Source organism: Dendropsophus ebraccatus, chromosome 3 (assembly GCF_027789765.1).
Source record: "Dendropsophus ebraccatus isolate aDenEbr1 chromosome 3, aDenEbr1.pat, whole genome shotgun sequence".
In the NCBI taxonomy this organism is placed as follows: Eukaryota; Metazoa; Chordata; class Amphibia; order Anura; family Hylidae; genus Dendropsophus; species Dendropsophus ebraccatus.
The window spans coordinates 4421904-4443790 of record NC_091456.1 but is presented as its reverse complement, the minus strand read 5'-3'; the positions used below and the strand labels follow the sequence as shown (position 1 = coordinate 4443790).

At 47.1% G+C, this 21887-nt stretch overlaps 1 protein-coding gene across 1 annotated transcript in view; it reads left to right on the top strand.

Annotated features, from left to right (window-relative positions):
- Positions 1-21887, top strand: part of CCDC60 (coiled-coil domain containing 60) — a 131573-nt gene that overhangs the window by 80739 nt on the left and 28947 nt on the right. Inside the window, exons 5-7 of the mRNA XM_069960692.1 lie at positions 1291-1491; positions 3111-3224; positions 16509-16613. Of these exons, the coding sequence (XP_069816793.1) occupies positions 1291-1491; positions 3111-3224; positions 16509-16613 (420 nt within the window). The remainder of the gene's footprint in view (positions 1-1290; positions 1492-3110; positions 3225-16508; positions 16614-21887) is intronic.

Here is a 21887-nt window from a genome sequence, read left to right as displayed (position 1 = left end):
TAAGATCTTTGCAGATGAGAGAAAAGATGTGTAGATGGGGCTGCGGAGCGTTATCACACATGCAGAATTTCCCCCATGTGTTTCTCTCTGGCGCTCGAGATGTTTTCATCGGTTCCAGACTCCAGAATTGTGCTGGAAGACAAGACTGTTTCCAAAGTCATTTGTATGCAAATATTTACCGTGTCACGTTTTATCCACAACCGTACGAGATTTCCACACAAGAAGCAAACACAATACATTCTACCCCGAGGCAATGAAAGTCATTTGAATTTTCAGATACTACTATGAGGAGATAAGCAACCTGGTGAAAGGGGGAAAAGGACGAGCGATTCTTGTAGGGTGAGGAATTAGCCGTAAGGTCGGGCAATAAAAAAGCGGAATCACAATGACACTGTCTCCTTTAGGGTTCGTTCACACTTAGCAAAAGCTGCGGATTCAGCTCTGCCTGGAATCTGCACATAATTGGTGCTGTATATCCGTGCGGAATTTCCTTTGGGTTTTCGCTTGTATTACGTCTGTATTCTGTGCTGAAACAGCCACCATTGATTTGTGTATGTTCATTCTTCTGGCAGAAAGCGGATCTGCCGCAGAACGTTCTGCACTGTAATTCCGTTGTGTGAACTGCAGAGCCGAATTTCCATTCACCACAATGGCCCTGCAGCTATTTTGACAGGGGATTTTTTAGTGCGGATTTAGGGTAGCTTCACACATACGCAGCAGATTCGCTGCAGATTTGATCTAGTGCTGACACACTATAATAATATTATACCGTAATCTGTAATAATCATTTTGCAGCCGCTCATAGTGCTGAAATTCCCCCGCTTTTGCTCGGTGTGAACGGGCCCTTATGTCAGATTCAGTTGCACAAATTGTTGTACGAAGTTGATACATTTGTTTATTTATTTCCTTAGCAGATAATATCCATGGTGGGATGTGAACCCAGGGGACCCCAGTGCTGCAAACTAACAGCTCCAACCATGTCAAAAGTATTAATCAGCTAGGTTCTAGGGGGACATTCATCAATGTTGCACCCCTGGCATATGCCGGTATCCCCTGCTCACCCGATTTGGGGGCTTTGGGGGGGGGGGGGGGGTGGGCGGCGTGGTCATGGTGTTATAGCAGCCACATTACACAGGAACAGAGCGGGTGTGTTTGGACTGGATGCAGTTACTTGGTGTTTGGTAAAGTTTGGTCTGCTGTATAATATAATATAGATTATGGACGTTACTGTGGAATGTTCTGGATGTAGATAACTAAGAGACTCATTGGCTGTTCTGGTTTCTTTGACAGAAAATTGATCAGCAGCGTAAAGCAAGGCCGAGGTTACTTTCTCATTCTCCAGCAAGAGGAAGAAGGGAAAAAGCTAAAAGCTCAAGAGAGACAGCGTCTGCTGCGGGAGAAGTCCAGGACTGAACCCCGGCTGTTCAGGGACTCGAGTGAGGATAGCTCCGGGGAAGACCAAGTCCTGCGTAAACCGGACAGTAACACAAGGTGAGCTCTTCATTTATTCGGCTTCTTGTCCATATCTGATGTAAAGACACAAAATGTCACTCATGATGACGCCGAAATTTTAGGCCAAGTTCACACAGTGTATTTTTTTATTAAACAACAGCCGTTGTTTAATCACAGCAACCTATTACATTAACCCCTATGGAACCACAGCCGTAGTGTATACACCCTGTATAAACTACGGGCGGGATTCCATGCAGCCGCAAAGAAAACTCACATGTCTATTTTGTGCGCCTGCTCATTAGTAAACAGCGGCTGCACGAAATGGACCGTGCAGACAATGTAAAGTACAGCTCCCGGCCGTACTTTACATTGTTTGCTATGGTTAATTGGAGTGTGGGCACCCCCAAATGTACGCCCGAATGTGCCCGCATCCCAATTAAGATGAAGTGATGTTCACCTGGCTGATACTGCACTATTGGCTGGGTGAACATCTCAGACAGCTACGTGTCACAAAACGGCCACTGTTTTGCCATGTGTAAACATGGCCTTAAAGTGTACCTGTCATGTAAATGTCATTTTCCAGAAATCAATAGGTATAAATAGTACAAGTGATTTTAAGAAACTCTGTAAAAGGTTTTATTAAGCAAAAGAGGTTCCTTCTGTAGTCAGAAAGCTGTTTTCCTAACACCCCCTCATTTCAGAAGAAGCAGGATTTCTGTGTCCATTATGCTCTATGGAGGGGGAGGGGCTGAGGGGGATGAGTGAGCACGGAGAGGAGAAAAAGCAGCCCTGCACAGCACATCATCCTGCAATCTTCTCTCACCAAGCTCCCAGATAAGCACTGACCTTTCTGGCCTGGGAATCCAGCGGTTTACATGCCCAGTCTCCAAACTGCACAGCTGCTTGTCTGCTCTCCCTACTCACTCATCCCCCTCGGCCCCTCCCCCTCCATAGGATATAATGGACAGACACAGTAAACCTGTCTTCACTTTGCTCCTCTGTAATGTAGACGGCTTTGCCTGATAATGAGCAGATAAGATGTTAAGGAGGGGGGGGGGGACAGCTCTTTGAGTACAGAAAGAGGCTTTTTGCCTAATAAAACCTATTACAGAGTTTCTTAAAATCGCTTGTAAAGAAAAAGTTACATGACAATTTCACTTTAAAGTATATTGCAGATGAGTCAATGAGCCGTGACATGAGCAGCAATAAAAGTGGCTCCATGCATTAGGCCTCCAGAGTGTGTTATTTCGGGGCAGTCTGTGGGTTTCGGCCGGGTCCCGGCACCTCTCCAGTTTCTAATGCTCCTGATTTAGCAGCTTGTGTTTTGCCGCTTTTATCACCTTTCTGCACCGGGCTGTGTAAGCAGATGGGGAATCAAGCTGCTAGTGTGCCGCTGCTGGAGGGGGATGCGGACCCTGTAAGCGCACTAGGTCTCTCGTTTCTTTATGGGACAGCCGCATCAGGAAGGTGTTTTGTAAATTGATCGTTAGGTTTGGAAGACTTTAGAATCTGGCAGTGAAGTAACCCGGAGGCGTCTGATGGAGCGGGATGACGGGATGCAGCTCTCTTCCAGTGTCTGCACCGCTGCGCATAGGGGGAGGGATAGATGGGAATTAAACCGATTCTACTAACTGGGATGAATTTATTTCTCCCTCCAGGTTCTTTCTCACAGAGATTGGAGAACGGCAGAGAAAAGAGAAGAGATCAATGAGCCGTCCGTTCACGCCTCTACACAACAGTCTGCTCTCCAAACAAGTCCTAGATGTAGATCCGTACGTTCAGTTTCTATCATTATTACCTATACATTTGTAGTTCTTGTAGAGCCCTGATGGCGTCATGTACAGTAGTCTAAGTGACGGCAGGGAAAGGGGAACATTTTGGGGGTCACAGTGCTGTACAGTATTCACACTCACTGTTTGTTTGAAAGTATGAATTAAAGGGGTTCAACAAATTATTATTTTTATCAACTGGTGCCAGAAAGTTATATAGATTTGTAATTTACTTCTATTAAAAAATCTCCAGTCTTCCTGTACTTATCAGCTGCTATATGTCCTGCACCAAGTGGTGTATTCTTTCCAGTCTGACACAGTGCTCTCTGCTGCCACCTCTGTCCATGTCAGGAACTGTCCAGAGCAGGAGAGGTTTTTTATGGGGATTTGCTTCTGCTCTGGGCAGTTCCTGACATGGACAGAGGTGGCAGCAGAGAGCACTGTGTCAGACTGGAGAGAATACACCATTTCCCGCAGGACGTACAGCAGCTGATAAGTATGGGAACACTTAACAGTTTTTAAATAGAAGAAAATAATAAATCTAGCTGAGCGGCCTCTATAGAGCGGAGTGCGATGTTCCCCCCCCCCCCGATCAGGTATTCTCGGGAGACTCGCACATATCCCCGTCATTAGGAAGGAATCTGTCATCTTCAGCCCGGCGTGTTTCATCCAGCCCGATTCCGGCTCTGATGAGATTTATAATGAGATTTCCAGAGTTAATGAACAATGATTGGCCGTCCCTCGGCCGTGTCACTCCACTCCTAATCTTTTTATAACTGATTGTTACTGCTAAAACCTTTTATCACATTTCTGCCGAGCTCAATTGTTTCACAACTTTTATTAGATAAGTCGTCGCCTTGTTACATAATGACAGAAATATTCCGTCTGCCGCAGTTTTTTTTTTTCCATGTAAAATGTGTTTACATTATGAGCGGCGGCAAAATGATTATTACAGATTACGGTATAATATTACTATATAGTTTCAGATACGGGGTATACGGTATAAGGCTATGTTCACAATACGGAAGAGACCGGCCATTCCATGACCCCGGCCGGGTCATGGAACGGCCGGTCTCAGCCCGGATCATCCCGGCCAGATGAACTTTACAGCCGAAGGGTTCTGATGCGGGCGCATCAGCGTGCGCCCGCAGCAGAACTTCCCATAGCGCACAGTGAAGCAAGTGGCCGGAGCCGCTCGCTTCACTGTGTGAACTGACAGGGTTTCCTACGGCTGCAATTCATTGAATTGCGGCCGCAGAAAACTGACATGTCAGTTCTTTGCAGCGTCGCACGGGATCCCGGCTGGAGCGTACACGATGTGTGTTTGCTCCGTCTGGGATCCCATTGATCCCGGCAACAACGGCCGTACTTTTACGTAGTTTGAACATAGCCTAATATTACTATATAGTGTCAGATATACGGGGTATACAGTATAATATTACTATATAGTGTCAGATATACGGGGTATACAGTATAATATTACTATATAGTGTCAGATACGGGGTATACAGTATAATATTACTATATAGTGTCAGATATACGGGGTATACAGTATAATATTACTATATAGTGTCAGATATACGGGGTATACAGTATAATATTACTATATAGTGTCAGATATACGGGGTATACAGTATAATATTACTATATAGTGTCAGATACGTGGTATACAGTATAATATTATTATATAGTGTCAGATATGGGGTATACAGTATAATATTACTATATAGTGTCAGATACGTGGTATACAGTATAATATTACTATATAGTGTCAGATATACGTGGTATACAGTATAATATTACTATATAGTGTCAGATACGTGGTGTACGGTATAATATTACTATATAGTGTCAGATACGTGGTGTACGGTATAATATTACTATATAGTGTCAGATATACGGGGTATACAGTATAATATTACTATATAGTGTCAGATACGGGGTATACGGTATAATATTACTATATAGTGTCAGATATACGGGGTATACAGGATAATATTACTATATAGTGTCAGATACGGGGTATACGGTATAATATTACTATATAGTGTCAGATATACGGGGTATACAGTATAATATTACTATATAGTGTCAGATATGGGGTATACAGTATAATATTACTATATAGTGTCAGATATACGGGGTATACAGTATAATATTACTATATAGTGTCAGATATGGGGTATACAGTATAATATTACTATATAGTGTCAGATATACGGGGTATACAGGATAATATTACTATATAGTGTCAGATACAGGGTATACGGTATAATATTACTATATAGTGTCAGATATACGGGGTATACAGTATAATATTACTATATAGTGTCAGATATGGGGTATACAGTATAATATTACTATATAGTGTCAGATATACGGGGTATACAGTATAATATTACTATATAGTGTCAGATATGGGGTATACAGTATAATATTACTATATAGTGTCAGATATACGGGGTATACAGTATAATATTACTATATAGTGTCAGATACAGGGTATACGGTATAATATTACTATATAGTGTCAGATATACGGGGTATACAGTATAATATTACTATATAGTGTCAGATACGTGGTATACAGTATAATATTACTATATAGTGTGTCAGATACAGGGTATACGGTATAATATTACTATATAGTGTCAGATACAGGGTATACAGTATAATATTACTATATAGTGTCAGATACGGGGTATACGGTATAATATTACTATATAGTGTCAGATATACGGGGTATACAGTATAATATTACTATATAGTGTCAGATATGGGGTATACAGTATAATATTACTATATAGTGTCAGATATGGGGTATACAGTATAATATTACTATATAGTGTCAGATATACGGGGTATACAGTATAATATTACTATATAGTGTCGGATATGGGGTATACAGTATAATATTACTATATAGTGTCAGATATACGGGGTATACAGTATAATATTACTATATAGTGTCAGATATGGGGTATACAGTATAATATTACTATATAGTGTCAGATATGGGGTATACAGTATAATATTACTATATAGTGTCAGATATACGGGGTATACAGTATAATATTACTATATAGTGTCAGATATGGGGTATACAGTATAATATTACTATATAGTGTCAGATATACGGGGTATACAGTATAATATTACTATATAGTGTCAGATACAGGGTATACGGTATAATATTACTATATAGTGTCAGATATACGGGGTATACAGTATAATATTACTATATAGTGTCAGATATGGGGTATACAGTATAATATTACTATATAGTGTCAGATATGGGGTATACAGTATAATATTACTATATAGTGTCAGATATACGGGGTATACAGTATAATATTACTATATAGTGTCAGATATGGGGTATACAGTATAATATTACTATATAGTGTCAGATATACGGGGTATACAGTATAATATTACTATATAGTGTCAGATACAGGGTATACGGTATAATATTACTATATAGTGTCAGATATACGGGGTATACAGTATAATATTACTATATAGTGTCAGATACGTGGTATACAGTATAATATTACTATATAGTGTGTCAGATACAGGGTATACGGTATAATATTACTATATAGTGTCAGATACAGGGTATACGGTATAATATTACTATATTGTTTTCTATATACTTTGGGTTGTTTATATAAGAAGTAGGCAGAGATCCTTGAGGGTTACCTTGTGAATCTGTCAGCAGAATAAAGGGGTACTCCACTCAAACGTAAATTCTGATATGTTGCAGCCCATGGTGAGACTAACAATTCCTTCCATACTTGTTATTATCTATTCAGTCTCCTTCCCCCAGTTCTCAGCTGCTGCTTTCTGCTGGAGACGCAAAAATATGTTTGTGAGCTTTTCTCTCCATCTCCTCCCCCCTCCCTTCTGAGACGGCTGATGTCCTTGACTGGCTTTATCTGCAACATTGTAGTTTCCTTGTAATGCTGGGAGGGTTATTCACCGTGAGTTCATTAGCAACTTGACCTCAGAATTACAAAGAAGCTAGAATGTTGCAGATACAGTCAGTCAGGGACTTTACCTCAGCCGTCTCAGAAGGGAGGGGGAAGCTGATGTAAAGCAGCAGCTGAGAACTGGGGGAAGGAGACCGAATAGATAATAACAAGTATGGAAGGAATTGTTAGTCTCACTATGGGCAGCAACATATCAGAAGTTATGTGTGAGTGGAATACCCCATTAGGCTATGTTTACAGACAGTATTTTTGCTCACTATTTTGCAACTAAAACCAGGAGTGGATTGAAAACACAGAAAGGCTATGTTCTCACACTGCTGAAATGTAGTGGATGGCCGTCATTTAATGGCAAAAAACGGACATTGTTTTAAAATAACAGCACTTATTTGCCATTAAATGGCGGCCATCCACTACATTTCAGCAGTGTGAGAACATAGCCTTTCTGTGTTTTCAATCCACTCCTGGTTTTAGTTGCAAAATGGTGAGCAAAAATACTGTGTGGGAGCATAGCCTTAAGAAAAATGCAATTGTGGGATAACCGCTGTAGAGGATAGCTCTGGGCAGCCATTGTAATCTGAGCTTTAGTCCGACTCCTGGCACCTTCCTCACTGTCCTAGCATTATCCCCCCAGCCGGCCCCTTATTAGCTCCAGCTTGTCCCCCTGCTATATCTTCCCCCTGGTATGTCTTCTCCTTGCTATATCTTCCCCCTGCTATATCTACCCCCTGGTTTATCTTCCCCCAGTCCGTTGCCTGCGGTGATGCTGGCTATAATGAACGGCCCTCCAACCAGCTATCAGAAGAGCGTGCCTACAAATATTACTGAATATATTTCCACTCAGGAAAACCCTGACTGGTTGCCGGGGTTCCTGGCACCGATGACCATTCACTTAGGTGGGAGCTGAGCTGCAGTAACCCATTCATGGCTGCTACACAATGATTGGAGCCGTGAGCTTTCAGCTAGAGGCCGTATTACACGAAACCAGACGATTACCAGCTCTTCTGGCCGATAATCGTTCGATGTAGGAGCACAAGGTAAAACCCCACGATCAGCTGACACGTGAGATCTTGGCTGATCAGGGTCTCTCAGCATGATGAAAAATCCCCTCCGGCTGCCCCCAGCTTGCTGTCTGATCCCCTTCTGCTGCCCCCCGCCTGCTGTCTGATCCCCTCCCGTTGCCCCCCGCTTGCTGTCTGATCCCCTCCTGCTGCCCCCCTCTTGCTGTCTGATCCCCTCCCGCTGCCCCCCGCCTGCTGTCTGATCCCCTCCCACTGCCCCCCACTTGCTGTCTGATCCCCTCCCGCTGCCCCCCGCTTTCTGTCTGATCCCCTCCAGTTGCCCCCCACTTGCTGTCTGATCCCCTCCTGCTGCCCCCCGCTTGCTCTCTGATCCCCTCCCGCTGCCCCCCGCCTGCTGTCTGATCCCCTCCCGCTGCCCCCCGCTTGCTGTCTGATTCCCTGCTGTTGCCCCCCGCTTGCTGTCTGATCCCCTCCCGCTGCCCCCCGCTTGCTGTCTGATCCCCTCCAGCTGCCCCCGCTTGCTGTCTGATTCCCTGCTGTTGCCCCCCACTTGCTGTCTGATCCCCTCCCGCTGCCCCCCGCTTGCTGTCTGATCCCCTCCTGCTGCCCCCCTCTTGCTGTCTGATCCCCTCCCGCTGCCCCCCTCTTGCTGTCTGATCCCCTCCCGCTGCCCCCCCTCTTGCTGTCTGATCCCCTCCCGCTGCCCCCCGCTTGCTGTCTGATCCCCTCCCGCTGCCCCCCCTCTTGCTGTCTGATCCCCTCCCGCTGCCCCCCCTCTTGCTGTCTGATCCCCTCCCGCTGCCCCCCCTCTTGCTGTCTGATCCCCTCCCGCTGCCCCCCGCTTTCTGTCTGATCCCCTCCAGTTGCCCCCCACTTGCTGTCTGATCCCCTCCAGCTGCCCCCCGCTTGCTCTCTGATCCCCTCCCGCTGCCCCCCGCTTGCTCTCTGATCCCCTCCTGCAGACCCCCGCTTGCTCTCTGATTCCCTCCCGCTGCCCCCCGCTTGCTGTCTGATCCCCTCCTGCTGCCCCCCGCCTGCTGTCTGATCCCCTCCTGCTGCTCCCCGCTTGCTCTCTGATCCCCTCCTGCTGCCCCCCACTTGCTGTCTGATCCCCTCCCGCTGCCCCCCGCTTGCTGTCTGATCCCCTCCAGCTGCCCCCGCTTGCTCTCTGATCCCCTCCCGCTGCTCCCCGCTTGCTGTCTGATTCCCTGCTGTTGCCCCCCGCTTGCTGTCTGATCCCCTCCCGCTGCCCCCCGTTTGCTGTCTGATCCCCTCCAGCTGCCCCCCCGCTTGCTGTCTGATCCCCTCCAGCTGCCCCCCCGCTTGCTGTCTGATCCCCTCCAGCTGCCCCCCCGCTTGCTGTCTGATTCCCTGTTGTTGCCCCCCGCTTGCTGTCTGATCCCCTCCCGCTGCTCCCCCCTTGCTGTCTGATCCCCTCCAGCTGCCCCCCACTTGCTGTCTGATCTCCTCCCTCCTTCACCTGCAATAGCACATACAGTGAGTGGGGAACCTTGGGGAAGTGAGCCCTGACCTGACTAGTCACCGCTCGCTTCCCCCTCAATATCGTGCCGTGTATTAGAGCCTTTAGATCATGGGTCTCCAAACTGCGGCCCTCCAGCTGTTGCTAAACTACATTTCCCATCATGCCTGGACAGCCAAATCCAAAGCTTTAGCTGTCCAGGCATGATGGGAATTGTAGTTTCGCTTTAGACAGGTGATTGGCAGGAATCCCAGGTGTCAGCTCCTTATCGATCACATATTGTGGGCATGTACTAAGAATTAGCCGTCTATCATAAAAGGTGGCCGTAACAATCGGCTTTTAGTTATGAGACCAAACCCCCCCCCCCCCCCCCCCCCCCCGCTGAGTGCTCCTGGATTCTCTATGGAGAGGGACCAGGTAAGCTGCAGAGAGAGAGCTCTGGCTGCCGCTTATCTCTCCCTGAACAAAGGGGTCGAGCAGTGATTTTTCAATCATGCCCAATTCCCATCACCACTGACATCTGCGGTAAAACAGCTCCTGCAAATGTTTAGTGCATAGAGACTATTCAGATACAATGAGTGTAACCAGGATCTCCGATGCAATACATGGCGCCATAGTGCCGGTCATACAGAGCAGTGCCTAACCCCAAGTACAGTATCACAGGGATAGCAAGAGTAACCCAACTCTGCTATACTGTGGTGTAGTTGGAGTTGTAGTGTCCTTCATGGTTTCTTCATCTTATTCAATCAAATATACAATGTAACAATTTGACATTTCTGGAAATCCTTTCTATTTTATCCATTTGTCCTATTATTTGCCGTATATTATACATTCACTTTAAGCTGTTCCCATAAATGTTCTGCACGTGGGGTTTATGTTTAGTCCATTGATTTCATATCCATTATGTCAGCTCCACTTCCATTTCTAAGTGTGACTCCGCTCAGTGGTGGTGGCAAGAATAGGACGGCAATAAAATGATAGAAAAACATTATAACTAAAGAAAAAAGCTGCATCAAATCCGCATCAAACAAACAAACATGCATCATGAGGGGAAACAGAGAAGAGAAACCCGCCGGGCCTGGCCCTATATGACTCCCTTTATTTATCCTTGTTTCTTATTATATTTATTGTAGGAAAGATATGTGTATACCAGGCAGGTCACATTCTGTTAGGGTATGTTCACACTGAGTAAAACAGGCGGAATTCCGCCTCTCACAGTGTGTCATAGCCTGTCTATGGTAGAGCGAGCAGAAAGCGGCGGCAGCAGAGGAGCGCACCCTCTCATTCATTCACATCGGGACACTGAGCAGGGTGGAATTCCGCTGTATTTGCTCAGTGTGAACATACCCTTAATGTAGATTTACCTACCACATCAGCTGGAAGTTTCCTTTAAGCATCTACTACTCTTTCAGTAAAGTCATATTTTCTCACGTTGCTTCTGATCTTTCCCCCCAGTAACATCTCACTGTCCCCTCCTGTTCTTGAGTTCAATTGTTTTCTAAAATCACTTCCCTCCTGTAACATATATAAAGGTTTCCATCATGTCCCCCCTTTCCCTTCTTCCTCCTGTAACATATATAAAGGTTTCCATCATGTCCTCCTTTCCCTTCTTCCTCCTGTAACATATATAAAGGTTTCCATCATGTCCTCCTTTCCCTTCTTCCTCCTGTAACATATATAAAGGTTTCCATCATGTCCTCCCTTTCCCTTCTTTCTCCTGTAACATATATAAAGGTTTCCATCATGTCCTCCCTTTCCCTTCTTCCTCCTGTAACATATATAAAGGTTTCCATCATGTCCTCCTTTCCCTTCTTCCTCCTGTAACATATATAAAGGTTTCCATCATGTCTCCCTTTCCCTTCTTCCTCCTGTAACATATATAAAGGTTTCCATCATGTCCTCCTTTCCCTTCTTCCCCCTGTAACATATATAAAGGTTTCCATCATGTCCTCCCTTTCCCTTCTTCCTCCTGTAACATATATAAAGGTTTCCATCATGTCCTCCCTTTCCCTTCTTCCTCCTGTAACATATATAAAGGTTTCCATCATGTCCCCCCTTTCCCTTCTTCTTCCTGTAACATATATAAAGGTTTCCATCATGTCCCTCCCTTTCCCTTCCTCCTCCTGTAACATATATAAAGGTTTCCATCATGTCCTCCCTTTCCCTTCTTCCTCCTGTAACATATATAAAGGTTTCCATCATGTCCTTCCTTTCCCTTCTTCCCTCCTGTAACATATATAAAGGTTTCCATCATGTCCTTCCTTTCCCTTCTTCCCTCCTGTAACATATATAAAGGTTTCCATCATGTCCCCCCTTTCCCTTCTTCTTCCTGTAACATATATAAAGGTTTCCATCATGTCCCTCCCTTTCCCTTCCTCCTCCTGTAACATATATAAAGGTTTCCATCATGTTCCCCCTTTCCCTTCTTCCTCCTGTAACATATATAAAGGTTTCCATCATGTCCCTCCCTCCTTTCCCTTCTTCCCTCCTGTAACATATATAAAGATTTCCATCATGTCCTCCCTTTCCCTTCTTCCCCCTGTAACATATATAAAGGTTTCCATCATGTCCTCCCTTTCCCTTCTTCCTCCTGTAACATATATAAAGGTTTCCATCATGTCCTCCCTTTCCCTTCTTCCCTCCTGTAACATATATAAAGGTTTCCATCATGTCCCCCCTTTCCCTTCTTCTTCCTGTAACATATATAAAGGTTTCCATCATGTCCCTCCCTTTCCCTTCCTCCTCCTGTAACATATATAAAGGTTTCCATCATGTCCTCTCTTTCCCTTCTTCCTCCTGTAACATATATAAAGGTTTCCATCATGTCCTCCCTTTCTCTTCTTCCCCCTGTAACATATAGAAAGGTTTCCATCATGTCCTCCCTTTCCCTTCTTCCTCCTGTAACATAAATAAAGGTTTCCATCATGTCCCCCTTTCCCTTCTTCCTCCTGTAACATATATAAAGGTTTCCATCATGTCCTCCCTTTCCCTTCTTCCTCCTGTAACATATATAAAGGTTTCCATCATGTCCCCCCTTTCCCTTCTTCCTCCTGTAACATAAATAAAGGTTTCCATCATGTCCTCCCTTTCCCTTCTTCCTCCTATAACATATATAAAGGTTTCCATCATGTCCCCCTTTCCCTTCTTCCTCCTGTAACATATATAAAGGTTTCCATCATGTCCTCCCTTTCCCTTCTTCCTCCTATAACATATATAAAGGTTTCCATCATGTCCCCCTTTCCCTTCTTCCTCCTGTAACATATATAAAGGTTTCCATCATGTCCTCCCTTTCCCTTCTTCCTCCTATAACATATATAAAGGTTTCCATCATGTCCTCCCTTTCCCTTCTTCCTCCTATAACATATATAAAGGTTTCCATCATGTCCTCCCTTTCCCTTCTTCCTCCTATAACATATATAAAGGTTTCCATCATGTCCCCCCTTTCCCTTCTTTCCTCCAGACTATACAGATTTCCTGAAATGATTTATACCTCACACCCTTCACCATTTTTGTAGCCGTCTTTGGACCTGTTCTGTTATCAGTATATTTCTGTAGGTGAGGTCTCCAGCACTGGACACAGTATTCCAGATGTGATGTCACTAGAGCTCTATACAGCGGGATCACAATCTCCTCTTCCTACTGGTTATACCTCTAGCTATACACCCCAGCATACCATTATATATATATATACAGCCCAGCATACCATTATATATATATATATATATATACACCCCAGCATACCATTATATATATATATATACACCCCAGCATACCATTATATATATACAGCCCAGCATACCATTATATATATATATATATACAGCCCAGCATACCATTATATATATATATATACACCCCAGCATACCATTATATATATACAGCCCAGCATACCATTATATATATATATATATATACAGCCCAGCATACCATTATATAAATATATATACAGCCCAGCATACCATTATATAAATATATATACAGCCCAGCATACCATTATATATATATACAGCCTATACTTCTATGTAAAAATCTCCAGTCTTTCAGTATTACCAGCTGCTGTATGTCCTGTAGGAAGTTGTGTATTCTCTCCAGTCTGACACAGTGCTCTCTGCTGCCACCTCTATTCATGTCAGGAACTGTCCAGAGCAGGAGAGGTTTTCTATGGGGATTGGCTGCTGCTCTGGACAGTTCCTGACATGGACAGAGGTGGCAGCAGAGAGCACTGTGTCAGACTGGAGAGAATACAACACTTCCTGCAGGACATACAGCAGCTGATAAGTACTGGAAGACGAGATTTTTATAAAAAAATAATTCACAAATCTATAAATTTCTGACACCAGTTGACAAAAAATAATAATAATTCTTTGCTGGAGTACCCCTTTAATCCCACCTAATCATAATCATATACTATTTACTCCCAGTATTTCCTCGGCTTTCTCTTCTGTCTTTTGCTGGGGGATCTGATCACTGGTTTTATGTGTTTTTGGTCTTCATTAAGCATTGCATTGCCCCTGTTGTGAGGGTAGAAGCCTTCCTCAGCCCCAGCATGGGATCTAGGAGAGGTTTAATCTCATTGCTGGAGCAGAACAGATGATTGTGTAATCCATCGCCGAGGTCACAATGTTATCCACCACCTCATCACATTCATATCCAGCCGCTCCTATCACGGAGAGAACTATCCCCAATACTTGCACAATGTCAAGACTTTTATCTCTTACGTCTTCATTGCATACTATAGACGGGACCATTAGGAAAGGAGTAGGAGACACAAACCAGGCCGGGACCATTGGCTCCACTCGGAGTGACCCCATAGAACCGCAGGGCAGAGGCCCCGAGCAACCACAACCAGTTTATCCTCATTGCTTTTCCATTTGATTTACATGGGTAACTTGTGGCGCCACCATTGCCCGGGGGAGGCAGCGTGACAACATTTTCACAGTCTGCTTCGGCAGTGATAAGTCGCCCTCGCCGGTGACTTTGATACGGAAATAATTCCAGACACAAAGGCTACATAATTATTACAATAGAAGTAATAGAGAAGCTGCGCTTTCACCCTTTCATAGAATTCAGCATCGTCCTGCTATCACACCTGCATGGAATGGATTTCTGAGCCTAAGGGTATGAACTGGGCTTAAAGGGATTGTGTCACCTACATTTTCTGTTACCAATTAGAGGCAGATACTATAACTAACTTATTCTTTTATTCTAATCTGTTTCTATTTTCTGACTATTTTTTTTCATCTCACTTTTTGTACATTGTTATGGGGAGAGGGCCATATTGCCTAGGCTGTTCTTAACAGCATTTAGTGACATGCTTTACTGCAAGACTCATGAACATAGACGACAATCTACAGATTCTGTCACCTTGAGATGAATGTGAGACGTTAGGGTATATTCATACTGAGTAAATCAATTCTTTGAGCAGAGAGCGGTGGGAATAGAGACACAAGCCCTCCCATAGACAGTGAGGGCTGATGCACACTGAAGCAGGGATTCCGCCGCGGAAAGTTTCACCCGATCTACTCAGTGTGAACATACTCTTACTGGGCGCGCTCTGTGACCTGTGATGAGGTCATTCCACAGGGAGCTGCTATTGTCTTCTCTATATACTAGTGTCACATGACGCTGCAATGCTGTACAGATCACTTTACTGCAGCCTCCTCTTATCTCCACAGACACAACAGGAAGTCTCAGCTAAGTTTTAGCCCCAGTGGTGAGAATGAGAACTGCGAGATATCAGGATTATTATATAATATAGACAGAAAAATGGAAAATTAGAAATAAAAAAGTCACCTAAACATTTTTATGTATTCAATAAGTCATTTTCTGATGACACTGTCCCTTTAAATGAGCTGTTACAGTGTATTACATGCATAGGGCAGTCATAAAGTGTTAGTATATTGATATATTTCTATGGATCCATCGTTCTGTAGAATTAAGTGTATATGAATATGCTTCTCCGACGTTATGTCATTACTGTGTTGTCTGAGTAGATGTGATACTATGGGGCTGATTTACTAAGGTGTTGCCTTCAGCAAATCGTTTGATTTTTGTCAATTTTCCCTGTCCGTTTAGTGTTCTGACACATTTAGTAATAGTGTGCGACACAACCCGACATAAACCTGACAAAGCCATCCTTATTGTCCAACAACGCACCAAGTGGGCGTATTATGGGTGTAGCCACAACGCACAGGTTTTCTATTGTAATAAACAGCCACTTCTAGTGCGGCCGGATGGTCGGGCTTTAGTTTTATCCTGTTTACAACCTTCCAGATTTACAAGCGGCGTACGCTACATTAAAGGGGATGTTCACCAAAAATCTCTTTCTTTCAAACCAACTGGTTTCAGAAAGTTTTATAGATTTGTAATTTACTTCTATTAAAAAATGTCCAGTATTCCAGTACTTATCAGCTGCTGTATGTCCTGCAGGAAGTTATGTATTCTCTTCAGTCTGACACATTGCTCTCTGCTGCCACCTCTGTCCATGTCAGGAACTGTCCAGAACAGCAGCAAATCCCCATAGAAAACCTCCCCTGCTCTGGACAGTTCCTGATATGGACAGAGGTGGCAGCAGAGAGCACTGTGTCAGACTGGAGAGAATACACCACATACAGCAGCTATGAGTACTGGAAGACTGGAGATTTTTTGGTGAACAACCCCTTTAATGAGTCTGAGGTGGAAAAAAAAAAAACCCACAACCGATTTGAAATTGATGCATTGTTAGTAAATGAGTCCGATGAGTTTAACCTGAACTGTAATAGAAAGTGATTGATACATTTCACATTTTGCCCTTTAGGGAGACTCTCTTCCGCCAGCTTTGTGCCGTCCATTGGCTCTTAGAGTCTCTAACCTCAGATTCTTCCGTCTCCATGAGGCCGGTGTCATCTTGTTGGAACATAAGGTAAAAACAAGAACAAAACATTTCATAGAATTTTAAGAAAGTTTTGTTGTTTATGTTGAATTGTACAAGTTACATAACAAAAACTTCATGTGATTGTAGTCACTATAGATGTAGATTGGTCACCCTGATCCTCATAGAAGAGACCCAGCGGGTTATGGAAATGTAGGCAAACTGGCTCTCCTGAGAAGAGAGGACCCCAGGAACATAGACCGGGACACTGCCCTGAGATATAAGGGAGGACCCCGGGGACATAGACTGGGACACTGCCCTGAGATATAAGGGAGGACCCCGGGGACATAGACTGGGGGGACACTGCCCTGAGATATAAGAGAGGACCCCGGGGACATAGAATGGGACACTGCCCTGAGATATAAGAGAGGACCCCGGGGACATAGACTGGGACACTGCCCTGAGATATAAGAGAGGACCCCGGGGACATAGACTGGGGGGACACTGCCCTGAGATATGAGAGGACCCCGGGGACATAGACTGGGACACTGCCCTGAGATATAAGGGAGGACCCCGGGGACATAGACTGGGACACTGCCCTGAGATATAAGGGAGGACCCCGGGGACATAGACTGGGGGGAAACTGCCCTGAGATATAAGAGAGGACCCCGGGGACATAGACTGGGGGGACACTGCCCTGAGATATAAGAGAGGACCCCGGGGACATAGACTGGGACACTGCCCTGAGATATAAGAGAGGACCCCGGGGACATAGACTGGGGGGGACACTGCCCTGAGATATAAGAGAGGACTCCGGGGACATAGACTGGGGGGACACTGCTCTGAGATATAAGAGAGGACCCCGGGGACATAGACTGGGGGGACACTGCCCTGAGATATAAGAGAGGACCCCTGGGACATAGACTGGGACACTGCCCTGAGATATAAGAGAGGACCCCGGGGACATAGACTGGGACACTGCCCTGAGATATAAGAGAGGACCCCGGGGACATAGACTGGGGGGACACTGCCCTGAGATATAAGAGAGGACCCCGGGGACATAGACTGGGACACTGAGATATAAGAGAGGACCCCGGGGACATAGACTGGGACACTGCCCTGAGATATAAGAGAGGACCCCGGGGACATAGACTGGGACAATGCCCTGAGATATAAGAGAGGACCCCGGGGACATAGACTGGGGGGACACTGCCCTGAGATATAAGAGAGGACCCCGGGGACATAGACTGGGACACTGCCCTGAGATATAAGAGAGGACCCCGGGGACATAGACTGGGACACTGCCCTGAGATATAAGAGAGGACCCCGGGGACATAGACTGGGACACTGCCCTGAGATATAAGAGAGGACCCCGGGGACATAGACTGGGACACTGCCCTGAGATATAAGAGAGGACCCCGGGGACATAGACTGGGACACTGCCCTGAGATATAAGAGAGGACCCCGGGGACATAGACTGGGACACTGCCCTGAGATATAAGAGAGGACCCCGGGGACATAGACTGGGACACTGCCCGGAGATATAAGAGAGGACCCCGGGGACGTAGACTGGGGGGACACTGCCCTGAGATATAAGAGAGGATCCCGGGGACATAGACTGGGGGGGACACTGCCCTGAGATATAAGAGAGAGGATCCCGGGGACATAGACTGGGGAGACACTGCCCTGAGATATAAGAGAGGACCCCGGGGACATAGACTGGGACACTGCCCTGAGATATAAGAGAGAGGACCCCGGGGACATAGACACTGCCCTGAGATATAAGGGAGGACCCCGGGGACATAGACACTGCCCTGAGATATAAGAGAGGACCCCGGGGACATAGACACTGCCCTGAGATATAAGAGAGGACCCCGGGGATATAGATTGGGACACTGCCCTGAGATATAAGGGAGGACCCCGGGGACATAGACTGGGGGGACACTGCCCTGAGATATAAGAGAGGACCCCGGGGACATAGACACTGCCCTGAGATATAAGAGAGGACCCCGGGGACATAGACTGGGACACTGCCCTGAGATATAAGAGAGGACCCCGGGGACATAGACTGGGGGGACACTGCCCTGAGATATAAGAGAGGACCCCGGGGACATAGACTGGGACACTGCCCTGAGATATAAGAGAGGACCCCGGGGACATAGACTGGGACACTGCCCTGAGATATAAGGGAGGACCCCGGGGACATAGACTGGGACACTGCCCTGAGATATAAGAGAGGAGCCCGGGGACATAGACTGGGGGGGACACTGCCCTGAGATATGAGAGGACCCCGGGGACATAGACTGGGACACTGCCCTGAGATATAAGGGAGGACCCCGGGGACATAGACTGGGACACTGCCCTGAGATATAAGGGAGGACCCCGGGGACATAGACTGGGGGGAAACTGCCCTGAGATATAAGAGAGGACCCCGGGGACATAGACTGGGGGGACACTGCCCTGAGATATAAGAGAGGACCCCGGGGACATAGACTGGGACACTGCCCTGAGATATAAGAGAGGACCCCGGGGACATAGACTGGGACACTGCCCTGAGATATAAGAGAAGAACCCGGGGACATAGACTGGGGGGACACTGCCCTGAGATATAAGAGAGGACCCCGGGGACATAGACTGGGACACTGCCCTGAGATATAAGAGAGGACCCCGGGGACATAGACTGGGGGGGACACTGCCCTGAGATATAAGAGAGGACTCCGGGGACATAGACTGGGGGGACACTGCTCTGAGATATAAGAGAGGACCCCGGGGACATAGACTGGGGGGACACTGCCCTGAGATATAAGAGAGGACCCCTGGGACATAGACTGGGACACTGCCCTGAGATATAAGAGAGGACCCCGGGGACATAGACACTGCCCTGAGATATAAGAGAGGACCCCGGGGACATAGACTGGGACACTGCCCTGAGATATAAGAGAGGACCCCGGGGACATAGACTGGGACACTGCCCTGAGATATAAGAGAGGACCCCGGGGACATAGACTGGGACACTGCCCTGAGATATAAGGGAGGACCCCGGGGACATAGACTGGGACACTGCCCTGAGATATAAGAGAGGAGCCCGGGGACATAGACTGGGGGGACACTGCCCTGAGATATGAGAGGACCCCGGGGACATAGACTGGGACACTGCCCTGAGATATAAGAGAGAGGATCCCGGGGACATAGACTGGGACACTGCCCTGAGATATAAGGGAGGACCCCGGGGACATAGACTGGGGGGACACTGCCCTGAGATATAAGAGAGAGGATCCCGGGGACATAGACTGGGACACTGCCCTGAGATATAAGGGAGGACCCCGGGGACATAGACTGGGGGGGACACTGCCCTGAGATATAAGGGAGGACCCCGGGGACATAGACTGGGACACTGCCCTGAGATATAAGGGAGGACCCCGGGGACATAGACTGGGGGGACACTGCCCTGAGATATAAGAGAGGACCCCGGGGACATAGACTGGGACACTGCCCTGAGATATAAGAGAGGACCCCGGGGACATAGACTGGGGGGACACTGCCCTGAGATATAAGAGAGGACCCCGGGGACATAGACTGGGACACTGAGATATAAGAGAGGACCCCGGGGACATAGACACTGCCCTGAGATATAAGAGAGGACCCCGGGGACATAGACTGGGACACTGCCCTGAGATATAAGAGAGGACCCCGGGGACATAGACTGGGACACTGCCCTGAGATATAAGAGAGGACCCCGGGGACATAGACTGGGACACTGCCCTGAGATATAAGGGAGGACCCCGGGGACATAGACTGGGACACTGCCCTGAGATATAAGAGAGGAGCCCGGGGACATAGACTGGGGGGACACTGCCCTGAGATATGAGAGGACCCCGGGGACATAGACTGGGACACTGCCCTGAGATATAAGAGAGAGGATCCCGGGGACATAGACTGGGACACTGCCCTGAGATATAAGGGAGGACCCCGGGGACATAGACTGGGGGGACACTGCCCTGAGATATAAGAGAGAGGATCCCGGGGACATAGACTGGGACACTGCCCTGAGATATAAGGGAGGACCCCGGGGACATAGACTGGGGGGGACACTGCCCTGAGATATAAGGGAGGACCCCGGGGACATAGACTGGGACACTGCCCTGAGATATAAGGGAGGACCCCGGGGACATAGACTGGGGGGACACTGCCCTGAGATATAAGAGAGGACCCCGGGGACATAGACTGGGACACTGCCCTGAGATATAAGGGAGGACCCCGGGGACATAGACTGGGGGGAAACTGCCCTGAGATATAAGAGAGGACCCCGGGGACATAGACTGGGGGGACACTGCCCTGAGATATAAGAGAGGACCCCGGGGACATAGACTGGGACACTGCCCTGAGATATAAGAGAGGACCCCGGGGACATAGACTGGGACACTGCCCTGAGATATAAGAGAAGAACCCGGGGACATAGACTGGGGGGACACTGCCCTGAGATATAAGAGAGGACCCCGGGGACATAGACTGGGACACTGCCCTGAGATATAAGAGACGACCCCGGGGACATAGACTGGGGGGGACACTGCCCTGAGATATAAGAGAGGACTCCGGGGACATAGACTGGGGGGACACTGCTCTGAGATATAAGAGAGGACCCCGGGGACATAGACTGGGGGGACACTGCCCTGAGATATAAGAGAGGACCCCTGGGACATAGACTGGGACACTGCCCTGAGATATAAGAGAGGACCCCGGGGACATAGACTGGGGGGACACTGCCCTGAGATATAAGAGAGGACCCCGGGGACATAGACTGGGACACTGAGATATAAGAGAGGACCCCGGGGACATAGACTGGGACACTGAGATATAAGAGAGGACCCCGGGGACATAGACTGGGACACTGCCCTGAGATATAAGAGAGGACCCCGGGGACATAGACTGGGACACTGCCCTGAGATATAAGAGAGGACCCCGGGGACATAGACTGGGGGGACACTGCCCTGAGATATAAGAGAGGACCCCGGGGACATAGACTGGGACACTGCCCTGAGATATAAGAGAGGACCCCGGGGACATAGACTGGGACACTGCCCTGAGATATAAGAGAGGACCCCGGGGACATAGACTGGGACACTGCCCTGAGATATAAGAGAGGACCCCGGGGACATAGACTGGGACACTGCCCTGAGATATAAGAGAGGACCCCGGGGACATAGACTGGGACACTGCCCTGAGATATAAGAGAGGACCCCGGGGACATAGACTGGGACACTGCCCTGAGATATAAGAGAGGACCCCGGGGACATAGACTGGGGGGACACTGCCCTGAGATATAAG